This window comes from Equus asinus, chromosome 17 (assembly GCF_041296235.1).
Source record: "Equus asinus isolate D_3611 breed Donkey chromosome 17, EquAss-T2T_v2, whole genome shotgun sequence".
Classification (NCBI taxonomy): Eukaryota; Metazoa; Chordata; class Mammalia; order Perissodactyla; family Equidae; genus Equus; species Equus asinus.
This window is the reverse complement of record NC_091806.1, coordinates 48383139-48395233: the sequence shown is the minus strand read 5'-3', so window position 1 is coordinate 48395233 and position 12095 is coordinate 48383139. Positions and strand designations below refer to the sequence as shown.

Here is a 12095-nt window from a genome sequence, read left to right as displayed (position 1 = left end):
GGGTGCGGGCTGCGGGGGAGTGGTTCCAGCCCTGGATACGGCCCTCTCAGCCCTGCCTGAAATCCTGACGCCCGTGTGTGACGCCCCATAGACCCCAACCTCGGGCTTCCCCGATGCTGACAGCACTGACGTGCCACCATGTGATGGCGCCTGCCCAGAGCGTGGCGTCCCGAGGTGGCCAGGCGGCCTATGGGTAGTGAGGCTGGGGCAGGACAGACCACGCAGGTCACGGGGCTTGGAATCCTTTATTGACAACCGAGATGAACCGGGTCCTCCTAGGTGGAGTTCTATCGGCCTCCCCTCCTGCATGCTCTCCTGGGAGCTGGGAGCAACGGGCCAGGCCGTGGTGGGCAGTGGGGGGCCTAGGACTCGGTCTCGAACATCTTCTTGCGACCCTCCATGCCGGACTTCTCCTCTATGTTCTTCCTCCAATCGCCCACGTCGCGAAGGTCCCGCTCCTGAGGGTGGGGCCAGGAGAGGGTTCGGGCCCACCCACCCCACTGGGAAGTCAGGGACAGCCCTCAGCCTCAGTTTCCCTTCTGTGAATGGGCTCCCAGGGCCAGGGGAGGTGGGGAGCCACCCTGCGTGCCTGGAGCCAGCCCGTGGGGGGAGGCCGCGTACCTTCTCGGTGTCCTCCTTCTTGACCTGCTTCAGGTTGGCGCGCAGGTCCATGCACACCTTGTGCTTGGAGCCCAGCAGTGCCTTGAGCATGGCGTCGGCTGACATGCGCACCCTCCTCAGCGGGGGCCTCTTGAACTTGCCCCTCAGGTCGAACAGTTTCTGGTTCATGTCTTCCAGCTGCGGGAGGGAGGAGAGGGCTGGGTGGGACCCGGGGGCCAGGCTCCCCACCCAGTCGGGCCCCCCCCCCAGCCCCCTGGCCCTGCCCCTCGACCCCTCACCTCCTTGGTGCTCTTCTGAACCTTCATCTCCATGTCGTACTTCTCCTCCTCGGCCGCGTCGATCTTGGCATGCAGCTGTTTGCAGAGCTCCTGGGGGTGAGGGCGGCGGGTGGGTGGGCGGCCAACCTGACGCCTGACTTCCACCTGCTGTTACCAGCTGCTTGCCCTCTTGACCAATGGGGAAACCGAGGCAGCGGGCAGGATGGCTGCTGGGGGTGGGGCGGGCCTGGGGTACCTGCACCTCGGCCATGGGGCCGGGGATGTGCAGCGGGGGGCAGTGCTCTGACAGGTAGTTCTGCTTCTCCGTCTCACGGCGGCTCTCCTCTTTCTCCAGCTCCGTGGCCGCGATCTGGAGCATGACGCTCTGCGGGGTGCGGGGAGCAGGGGTGAGGGGCCATGGGGCCCGGCCACACAGACCCCCGGGTGGCCCTCCCTGAGGCGGCACCTACCTTCAGGTGCTGTCTCCGGGCCGTGATGGCCCTGTTGCGCTTCTGCAGGGCAGAGGGGAAAAGGCAGAGTCAGGGTCGGCCTGGGGGCCCACGTCCTTTCCATGCTCCCGGCTGGGCTATGGGGGTCCTGTCCAGGGGACAGCTGAGACTGGGGGGGCTCCTGAGGCCCTGGGGGGAGCTGGGCCCAGGACACGGTACTGCATGGTGACCCTTTGCCCAGGTGGCACATCAGCCTTGAAGGCGGGGGGAGAAGAGGCTGCACCCCAAGACAGTGGGGATGGGTGAGGGAGTGGGGGTGCAGTAGTCAGAAAGAAGAAGCAACTTCCCCAGTGTCCGGCCGCAGCCTCACTTCCCCTGCCCCATGAGGCATTGGCAGCCACTTCCTCTGTTTCATGGGCGTCTTGGTGGATGGGGTGGGGCACTTTCATGGGGAGGCGGAGGGCTGGGGCATCTTCCCTGGGCCTCAGGGTCTTGAAGCTCTGACCTCTGACCCCTCTGGGGGTGGGGGTCCCATCCCCTCCATGTTTCACCCTAGGCAATTACTCACCTCCTCACTGTCCCAGGAGGGCGGCGGGATTGGGGAGAGAGAAGAGAGAGGTTAGGGCCATGTGCTGGGGCCTGAGGATGGGGCAGGTGGGGACGGAGGTGACCAGGGCGGCAGGGCCTCTGCTGGGGAGAAGAGAGACCCCTGCCCCTGGTGGGGGGGGGAGGGCGGGGCGGAAGGGGCCCCGGGCTTGGGGGTGACACTTACTCCCCCATCCTGAGTCCTGGGCTTAGAGCCTGTGGGAGAGAAAGTCGAGGAGGGTCAGGACCACAGCCCGGTCCCGCGTGGACACCGGCTGCCCGTGGTGGGGGACAGCACCTCACGCTAACCCGGCTCCCCAGCCGCCCCCCCAGCTCCAACCTCCTTGGAGGGCGATATCTTGGGATTCCCCGGAGTGAGAAGTAAGAGGAGACAGTGTTCCCAAAATGTCCCAGGCAGGGCCTGGAGCTGCTGCAGCTGTCCCCAAGGGAGGGGCAGGATGGGCCAGCGCAGGTGGCCGCCAGAGACACCCAGTTATTTTTAGCGCTGCTCCTTCGGCTTCAGGCCCAAGTGCATGTAAGGAACTGCTCCCCACTTTTGACTGGGGTCCCTGGACCCATAAAATCCCCTTCCAGTGTCCCAGATGTGAAGCCTGGCCATCAGGGGTCTCTCTTGGACCCTTGCCTCCCCAGCCCACGTCCCAGTGCATCTCCCAGTCACTCTCAGCTCCATGGAGTCCCCCCAGAGAGGGCTGTTGGCGGTGGCCCCCAGCCCCCAGACCCCCTCCCTGGGAAGTCCTCCTGCAGACTAGCTTGAGTAGTGCATCTCCCCAGCCTCGGCTGGCCTGGCCGGGCCGGCCTCACCTAGTGTCTGGGCAGCAGTGCTGGGAGCGAGGTCAGGCGGGCAGCAGCGAGTTGGGCTGGTGGGCCCAGGGGGAGGGGTATAAATGGCCTCCCCCAGCCTGGGCCCCATCTCAGAAAGGGCATGGAGCCCTCCTCAGACCAATGGGGGCACAGGCACCTCCCCACCTGCCCAGGCCGCCTGGCCCGGCCCCGCCGCGTGCTGCCATCCAGTCCAAGAAGTCTTGGTGGGGGGGCGTGAGGTTGGGTTGCTCTATTTAGGGCTCAGTGACGAGTTTGAGAAGCCTCTGTTGTTCTTGCAAGGAGCCCAAGGACAGCCGGGCACAGCCTCTCTGGGCCACGGTGGGGCGCACAGCTCAGGGGTCAGCTGAGCGTCACCGAGAGCCAGGCCCCACTGGGCCCTGAGTTGGGGTTCACACTGCAGTCCCCACTGGGCTTCCCTGTGGGCCCCCGGCTCCCTGGGCCTCTCCCTGCAGCTCATTGCAGCCCCGGGCTGGCGTCTCAGGCACGAGCTAGCCCGTGCCTCCCCTCTTCCAAACCAGCTCGGGGCAAGGCCTGGACCCCCAAACATGGCCTCAGGGTCTGTGGCAGTGGCCAGAGGTCTCTGGGGTGGGGGGCTGCCTTCCCCTGGACGTGACCCGCTTTCCTGCCTGAGAACAGGAGGTGAGGGGAGCCCTGGACAGACAGCCCCACCTGGAATGCCCTGCCCCTGCCCAAGGGCCCGTTTCCTGCGCAATGCGGAACTCGTCCTTCAACCTGAGCCTGGTGGCGCCACCCGCCTGGGAACCTCTCCCTGACCCCAGGGGCCTTGGGGCCTGCCTGGCTGCCCGGGCAGGCCCAACACTGCCCTTCTCACCCCAGCCCGGCCTGGGCCTGCGCCCCCCGCCCGGGTCCCTCCCTGCACAGGCATCCGGAGGGCCATGACTTGGCATCTTCAGAGCTGGGGATGTGCGGCCCCAGCTCGCCGGCTCTGGGGGCCGTGGGGAGGGTCAGGAAAGCTGAGGCCGTCCAGATGTGCCGGGATTAGAGCTGCCTTCCGGCCGGGCCCGTAGCCCCCAAAGGCCCAGGGTGGCTTCCGAAGACATCTGCTGCCCCCTGCTGGTCGCTCAGGGGAGGGCCCGCAGCCACCCCCGCCGGAAGGTTTGGGGGCCCTGCAGGGAGCTGGGGCAGCCCCTGGCGTTGGGGTCCCCTCCCTCCACAGTCACTGCTCCTCAAATGCTTCCTGATTGCCCACCGTGTCCTCACAGGGCAGTTACAGCCCACCTCCCCCAACGCTGTGCCCGACCCTCCAGCCCCCATAGATGGGGAGGGCTCCCCACCTCTCCATATCGTCCCTGTTGGGCCTGGAGGGGCCTCTTCATGCCACCCAGGGGTCAGTCATCGGTCAGAGGCCTCCGGGCTTGGTCGGGTCCAGAGAGGAGCCCTCTCCCCGCCCTCAAGAGGGGCTCACGGCGATGACGGTGGAGCCCCTGACAGTGTTGTGTGCAGGCAGGGCTCAGGAAGGACACACAGTGATGGCAGGAGAAGGCTTTATTACAGTGGGCCTGCCAGGAGACCAGCTGAGCCCTGGAAGACGGGGGCCCGGGGGAGGTTTCAGGAGCCAGGCAGGGGCAGGCGCAAGCGGGGCTGCAGGGCCAGGGCCCGGTCCACCTCCCTGGCAGGCCGCAGGTGATGCCACTGGGTGATGGGCCGCCGGGGATGGGCCAGCATGTCCGCCCAGTGCTGGAGGGGCTGACCAGAGGCCCGGGCGCCCAGCAGCACCTTGCCCACAGGCTCGGCCCGGAACTGTGGGCCCCGGGCCCAGACGGCCAGCACCAGATCCACGCTCTGGGCAGAGACAGGCAGAGGGGCGGTGGAGGGAGAGAAGGACAGGGGTCAGTTTGGCCCCGGGTGAGGGGTGAGGGGTCCTGGTCCCCTTCCTCCAGGCCGCCCACCTGGACCTGGCTGACGGGCACGAGGAAGGCAAAGGCCTCGTTGAAGTAGGGGGCAGCCGGGCCCTTCCTGGCCTGTGTCTTCCTCTTCTTCCACTTCCTCTGGTTCAGCATGAGCTGGATCTTCACGTAAGGATCTGTGTGGGCAAGAGGGGCCAAGGGCGTCCCAGGTCTGCGGGCCCAGCCCAGGGCCCGCTCTGTATCTGCGGAGGGGGCAGTCATGGCTCTCACCTGCCAGCGTTGGGCTCAGGCCTCGGGCCTCCAGCACGACTACGGTGAGCCGGCCTGAGCCAGGCGCATACCGGAGGGAGAAGCACAGGTCCCCAGTCTGCTCAGGCTGCGGGCCGCGAGAGTGGGCTTCAGCCGGGCCCCCGGGGCCTCAGTTTCCCCGCCGGACACTGGGCGGAGCCGGGCTGGGGCCTGGTGGTAGCGGCCTCACCTCGGCGGTGCCTGGCGGGCCAAGCTGGTGCCAGAGCTCCAGGACGTGCTGCAGGTCGACGGCGCCCAGCGGCAGGCTGAGTGAGCCCAGCGGCTCGTGGCGGGAGAAACGCCTGAAGTCCAGCACCTGCACCTGCAGGCTGCTCCGCGGCAGCTCGGCTGGTGACACCTGCACGTGGGTGTGAGCGGCCACCGCCCCGGCCCACCACCCCCGGCCCCAGCCCCTGGCCCCGGCCCCGGCCCCGGCCCAACCCGCCGCAGCTCACATGGAAGCAGCAGGTCTCGTCGAACACCGGGCAGAGTGTGCCACGGTGCACCCGCGTCTCGTGCCAGCGCCCCGCCTGCGTGGAGAGGCTGACGCGGGCGTAGGGGTCCGCCGTGCCGCCAGGGCCACCAGGTCTCAGGTCCGCCGCCTGCTTGAGGCCCACCCTGATCTGGGAGCCAGGGGTGGCTCAGCCACGGGGCCCTCCCTGGTTGGCCTCGCGTCCCCCAGGCCCCGCGCACCCTGTGCCGGCCTCCCCTCCATGTACCCGCAGACCCTCTGGGCCTGCAGAGTGGGGCCTCACCTCTTGGCTTCCGAAGTCGTACTGCAGGGACAGCAGCAGGCGCCCCCATGGCTTGGGGTCCCCCTCGTTATCCATATCTGGCTGCACCTGGGGTGGTCGGGATGACGGGTGCTGCTGGGACTGTGTTCCCGCCAGAGCCCTGGACCTCCCAGGCAGCAGTTCTCCAACTTGAGTCAAACCGTCCATCTCCAGTCCAGGCACCAGAAGGGCTCACACCCTCAGCTCAGCTGTGGGACTGGCCAGAACTGGTGCATCTGCCCCAAATCCCTCTCTCGCACTGCTGCCTTCCTCAAGAACCTGCTGTGGCTCCTCATGGCCTGGGGACCAACCCCTGAGGCTGCCACTCGAGTCTCTTTGGGCCTTGGGTCCCCCTGCCTCAGTTGTACTGCCTCCCCCTCCCCTTTGCTCACAGCTTCTGCCGGCAGGAAGGCCCTCCCTGTCTCTGCCCTGGGCAGTCCAGACAAGCCCCGGGGCCTGCGCTTGCCCCTGGCCACCCAGGGCTGCCCTGAGTCCCTGAGCCTGGACCCTGAGCTGCCTGCCCACTGGGACTGACCCAGCCGGGAACGGGGCCCCAGGGAGCACTGGTGCCTGCTCCTCACCAGGTGGGTGGTGGTGGTGCCGGGGAGGCTGCCCAGGCCCACAGCCTCCTTGTCTCTGGGCTTCTTCCCGTGGCGGTGGCCGTGGCGGCAGCAGCAGCAGATGGCACAGAGGAGACAGGAAACGACGAGGATGCCAGCAACAACAGCCACAGCAATGGGTGCCCAGTGGGGCCCCGGGAGGGGGCACAGAGGTAGGCCGAGATGTCTCTGTGGCCAGCGGCTGCCGCCACCCACCGGCCCAGCCCCACGCCCCTCCCGGGTGTCTGGCGACTCACAGGGGAGGCCGGCGATGAGGTCTGGTGTGAGCCCGGGTGCAGCCGTGGTTCTCACCGGGACCAGGGTGCTGTGGGGGTCCGGGGGGCGCCCCATCTCTCTGCCCTGTTGGCTCGCAGGAGACGGCTGGAGTGGCTGGCCCCGTGGGCCCCTGCCCCCAGCCCCAACTGCCCAGCAGCAGCCGGCTCTGGGTCCGCCTGGGCAAGGAGAAGCAACCCGGGGTAGCCAGGGGCGAGGGCTCTGAGTGGAGCCAAGGGAGGGAGGACTGGGCCTTGGCCAACGTGCTGGCTGAGCTGCCACAGGTCCAGCCTCCTGGCCACCTCCCCCAGCCCCCAGCCCCAGCCCAGCCCAGCACGCCAGCCTGGGCGCTGCCCTCCCTGGTCCTTGCCGCAGGGCCCTGCCCCTCCTCATTGCAGAGCCTCTTCCTCCAGGAAACCCCCATCCCCTGGGGCCCTGGGCCCTGCCTGGGGGTCATTCTGGGGGTCCCTTCTCATCCCTGCCCCTGACCGCGGGCCCACCGTGGTTTGCCGGTCACGCGGATGGAGCATATTCACACGTGTGGGCCCCCAGCCTGGGAGCGACCTGGGAGCATGGGAATGGGGGTGCTAAGGGGTCGGGGCTCTGCTGGGGTCATTGGGGGAACAGGTGGGGTGAGGAGTTGGGGCTGGCTGTGTGGGGCAAGTCCGGGCTGAAGGTGTGTTCCTGGCACGGGCGTGGGGCCAGCAGCGCCCGGGGAGGAGGGTGAGGGGGCAGCAAGGGAGGGTGCAGCTGGGACTGGCCAGAACATTCCTCACGAGCTGACTCAGCAGCCCGCCCGACTGCCCAGACCTGCGCCTGCCCTGCCACCCTGCGCGTGGGTGGCCAGGAGGGTGCGGCTGGCACCGCCTACCTGCCCAGGGCTGGGAGTGCGCACACCTGCTGGGGCTGGATCTTCCCACCCACAACAGGGACCAGCTGGGGGCCGGGTGCCACAGTGGGGTGCGCTGTGAACCCAGGCCCACACGCTCCTCCCTGTGGCTCAGCTCCTCCCGACCTCCCCCTCCTCCGGGAGCAGTGGCAGCCAAGAGTCACAGTTCCTGCCACCTGGGGCCTGCCTTCTTTGCCCACAAGGGCCTACCACCTCTCTTGCAATAGGGTCCCAACCCAGGCCACCTCCGCCAGGAATAACCAGTCATCCAGACCAGATCCCATCACCTCTGCGCCCCTCGCCCAGCCTGGTGCTGAGCGTGGGGAGGGAGAGAAAGGAGCCCCGCTGTGATTCCGGAGATGACCCCCAATGCACAAGGCGTCAACGCCCCTCTCCCCAGTGGGCTGAGCAGAGGCTGATCCACTCCCAGAACCAACCGTGAACCAGCCCGACCCCTCACGGTTCAGAGGAAGGAACTGCATGTCAAAGAGGGGAGGGTGGCCCCAGGTCCCCTTCTCAGACCTGCAGACCAGGCCCCAGGGGTCCTGCCTCCCAGCTCCAGCTCTGTCATCCCCTGGAGGGACTTTGCACGCATTGTTCCTGTGAGGTCTTTTACAGCTAAGTAGATCAGAGCTTAGAGCAGAGCAGAGGGCCAGGCCTGAGGACGTGGAGCACAAAGAAGGGATGCAGGGGCAGCCTGCACCCCGGGCCCCACGCTCAGAGAGAAGGACCCGATGCTTGGTTTAGTGCCTGTCGTCACCATCTCGAGCCTTTTTTTTTTTTTTCGGTGAGGAAGACTGTCCCTGAGCTAACATCTGTACCCATCTTCCTCTATTTTGTACGTGGGACACTGCCACAGCGTGGCTAAGTGGTGTAGGTCTGTGCCCAAGATCCAAACCTGCAAATCCCGGACCTCCAAAGCAGAGCGTGCGAGCCTAACCACTACACCACCGGGCCAGCCCCTCGAACCAGTCTTGAATGAGAGGCTGCATGTTTTCCTTCTGCACGGGCCCCCCCAATGATGGAACCGGCCTGGCTGGAGGGCCCACGGGGTGAGGCCCCACGGTAGAGCTCACGCTGCTCCAGGGAGCTCGCAGGCCTCTGCCGCCCTCTGTCCACCGCCCGCCCTCCTGCCTCCACGTCCCTCCTCTGAAGGCCTTTTTGGGTTTGCTCAGTGGCCCCCACGTGGCTGGTGGAGCAGCCCCGGGGGCTGCTGCTGATGCCCGGCCTGGCCCCAGAGCGGCTGAGGGTCCCACAAGGTCGCGGGAGCTGCACAAAGCCAGATTTAAAGAGGCCCCGGCCCCCCGTGTGGAACCTGAAGTCATCCTTTACTTTTTGAAACTTCAGAGCCTATGTGTGTTCTGGAATGAAAATAGCTTCCTTCGAGATTTTTATGGTTGAGAGTTTGCGAGAAGTCATCAGCACAGGATCTCCATCTGTATGTGTGTACATACCTGTGTGTGCTTGTAGGTTCATGTGTGCATACGTGTGTGCATGCGTGTGTGTGTATGTGTGTAGCTCTCCCCATGCCCCTGCTTTGCTGGCGTTCTCATCACGGTTAGGTCAGGGGTGGGGCGGGCACCGAGTCGCGGGGGGTTGGGTGCTGCTGGCCCAGCAGGGCTCCTGGCCAGCCTGGTGAAGGTTGTCCCCCCAGGACCACGGGGAATGCCTGAAGGCTGGCCCAAGAGGATCCAGGACCCTGGGGATCCCGCTCACAACCCCCGAGGGGCCCCAGGCCTGTGGAGGCACGGGGTCCCTCAGGACCGCTGGTCCCAGTGGTGGTGAAGGCTCAGACAGGCTCGCAGCCACCAGGTGGCGCTGTGCGCTCCACTGACCCGCCAGCCGGCCGCGGTCCCGCCTCCAGGCTGCAGCTTCTGGGGAAAGCCTCAGGTGCCCTAGGCAGGCAGATGACCCAGGGGCAACTCCCTGCCCTCTGAGGCCACCTGCTTCTCCCCCTCTGCACCAGAGCCTCTGGCAGCCCTCCTTCCTGCCCACACCTCTGAAGGCAGGAAGTCCTTCCCACCGTCTAGCTCTGGGTGTCTGGGTCCCGTGGCCTGGCTGGGGAACCCTCTCTAGGTACTAAGCCCGTCTTTCCCGGGAAAGGGAGACGGGTGGTGCCCTTCCTAAATCCAGACCCCACCCCAGCCACTCCCCCAAGTGGATCCATCCCAGCTCGGCAGATCAGCTCGGCTCCCTCCTTCTGCCCCATCTCCCGCCACAGCTGGTCATTCCTGCAGCTGCCAAGCTTTCCTCCCACTGCTCTGTGCCTCAATTGCCCCTCCTTCCTATCCTCATCTCACTCTCCCTTCAAGGTCTGTGTGAGGCCCACCTCCTCCAGGAAGCCCTCCCTGGTCACTCCCCCCACTCAGACCTGTCATGCAGTTGGTGCTGGATTCTGCCCTGTGTACTCCCCTAGTCAGGGATCCCGGCTTCCCCGAGCCCAGCAGCTTCCCTGTCAGCCTGGGGCTGGGCACCTGTTGAACCCGTGCTAACTAACCCTTCCTCCTTACGTCTAACTGGGAATTTTGGTGCTTCCATGGGAGCGGGTTTCTGTGGGCCCTCCTAGGGAAGAGAGGAGTCCCCGGATGTCGAGGGTGGGAGGCCTCAGAGGCAGCAAGCTCTCACCTGATGCCGGCACTTCCTGTGGCCCGCCAGGCCTCCAGGCCTCACTCTCGGACCAGGGCACGGAAGACAGTGCTCAGAGCTCGCAGCCAGAGCCCGGCGTTGGCTCAGCCTCCAGCGATTAGGAAATTCTTCTTGTTGGGGGGCAGGGGTGTGGGAGGCAGGGCCTTGGGGAGCCCCACCTCAGGGCCGGAAGTGCTGGCCCTCAGGAGCCGGGGAACTCCCTTAGGAGTGAGTTCCTCCCGAGACCCAGGTGCCAGGTCAGCTGGGCTCTGGCCCAACTCCAGGGGTTCCCCCGGGGCTGGGGTGTCTCCAGTCCTCCCAGAGGCCTTGCAAGAGAGGTGACGTCCTTGCAAGGAGTGACCTCTGGGCAGGACAGCAGGGGGGAAGGTCAGGCTGATCTTGGTTTGAGAAGGTTCTACGCCTCAGGGAGGGTGTCCTGAGTCACGAGGCCACGTGGCTTTGGAGGAGGATGGCTTCTGTTGCCACAGAGCCAAGCGCAAGGGGGTCTGGTGCCCAGGGGTGAGCGGCCCTGGGTGTGCTGGGCAGCGCTGGCCAAGTGCTGCTCTTCCCAGACTACTCTCTGCGGCTGCTTGGGCTTCTGGAGCCCAGAGAACCTTCTGGAGGTCATTGCACTCATGCCTTTGCTTCTGGCTGGGCTAGCCCAGTCTCCAGAGTTCTCGGTCCTTGTCCAGCTCCAGTCTATGCCAGCACCTCTGGCTTCAGTGGGCCCAGCAGGGCCTCTGATCTGAGCTCCCACACTCAGCTCTGGCCAGTTTAACTGGCCCAGTCACTCCGGGTCAGGTCCCTCCCTGGGTCCAGCTCTGAGTGGCCCTCGCAGGCCAGGGTGTCTCCCCAAACCCATTATCAGCCGGTGGCCGGACATGGAGCTGGTTAATGCTTAACAGGAGTCTGTCGTACCAGGGCCACCTGCAGGGCTGGTCGGAAAGGACTTCCGGGAGTCTCGGCCCAGGATCGGAGGTGGCTTTGGGGATATAGCAGGTGGGATGTGTGCACGTGTGTGCCCGTGCTGGTCACACCCGGTTCCAGGCAGGTGTTCCCCTGTACGAGGCCCAGGTCTTTCTCCCAGTGAGAGGGGTTAGGAAGAAACAGTTGACCCAGAGGGGCCAGGAACAGCCCCGCACAGTTCTGGGGCCACAGAAGGAGGCCTGTTGGGTGAGCGGGCTCCCGTGCTTTGGGGGAAATGCATGGCGGGGCGGGGCATGATGCCGGTCGCCCGGGCTGCGGGGCCCTGGAGTGCAGCTGCGCGCGTGTGCCCTGCGTGCGGCCCGCCCCAGCCCCACTGTGTAGGGCCTTTGTACCTTCCCCAGGATATGGGCGCCTCCATGGCGAGACGGTGTCTGAGGTTCCAGGGCAGGAAGGGGAAAACCAAACAGAGCTGGCAGCCGCGGGCCAGCCCTGCGGCCCCCGAGACGCGGCTTGGCAGCCAATAGCTGCATGGAGACCCTGGCGGGCCTCCTGGATGGGGATGCTTCCTTTGAGGCTGCCTGGGAAATGTCTGAGGTTGGAACTCACGGCAAACGCTGGCTTGGGGAGTCGGGAGCTGCTGGCATGGAGCCAGGAGACGTGCCGGGATGGCACGTGTGCGCCCTGTCCGCACTGACCCTGGCTGTCGGCGCCCCGTTTGGCTGAGGCACCCCGTTCAGTTGGGGCCTGGATGGCTGAGGACACGGGCACTCAGCTCACCACAATCCTCTGCAGATTGGGGGACCCCATGCCCATTCACTGGGTCTCAGTGTGTGTGCCCTAGTCATCTTCGATTCAGGCTATGCCCTCTTTGTCCAGGGAGCCGGTACCCCATCATCTAAACATCTGGGGAAACTACCCCATCATCCAAGCATCTGGGGAGGCTACACCAATCATCTGAGTACCTGGGGAGCCTGCACCCCATCATCTGAGATCTGGGGAGTCTATACCCCATCATCTAAGATCTGGGGAACCAGCACCCCATCATCCGAGATCTAGGGAGTCAGTACCCCATCATCTGAGATCCGGGGAGACTGTACC

The 12095-nt window shown here is 66.0% G+C and overlaps 2 protein-coding genes across 5 annotated transcripts; both read right to left on the bottom strand.

The window, feature by feature from the left end:
• Positions 1 to 226: 226 nt before the first annotated feature.
• On the bottom strand, positions 227 to 1485 carry TNNI2 (troponin I2, fast skeletal type). Its single transcript, XM_014830245.3, has 5 exons — positions 1349 to 1485; positions 1135 to 1263; positions 900 to 989; positions 622 to 798; positions 227 to 458 (listed from the first exon to the last, which is right to left on the bottom strand). Exons 2-5 carry the CDS (start codon positions 1255 to 1257, stop codon positions 363 to 365), a joined length of 486 nt encoding a protein of 161 aa, XP_014685731.2. The 5' UTR covers positions 1258 to 1263; positions 1349 to 1485; the 3' UTR covers positions 227 to 362.
• A 534-nt stretch (positions 1486 to 2019) lies between these two features.
• Positions 2020 to 10178, bottom strand: SYT8 (synaptotagmin 8). 4 transcript variants are annotated; one of them, XR_011495224.1, is made up of 8 exons: positions 10071 to 10178; positions 6266 to 6735; positions 5667 to 5753; positions 5367 to 5534; positions 5102 to 5269; positions 4894 to 4999; positions 4051 to 4799; positions 2020 to 2128 (listed from the first exon to the last, which is right to left on the bottom strand). XR_011495224.1 is itself a non-coding variant. In XM_014830243.3 (8 exons), exons 1-8 carry the CDS (start codon positions 6632 to 6634, stop codon positions 4325 to 4327), a joined length of 1164 nt encoding a protein of 387 aa, XP_014685729.3. In that variant the 5' UTR covers positions 6635 to 6851; the 3' UTR covers positions 4194 to 4324. The 4 variants fall into 4 exon arrangements, 2 of the variants coding, with proteins under 2 accessions (XP_044606220.2, XP_014685729.3); XR_011495225.1 differs by lacking the exon at positions 10071 to 10178 and adding an exon at positions 7057 to 7185; XM_014830243.3 differs by lacking the exons at positions 2020 to 2128; positions 10071 to 10178 and having other exon boundaries at positions 4194 to 4558; positions 4666 to 4799; positions 6266 to 6438; positions 6541 to 6851.
• Between the last annotated feature and the right edge of the window lie 1917 nt (positions 10179 to 12095).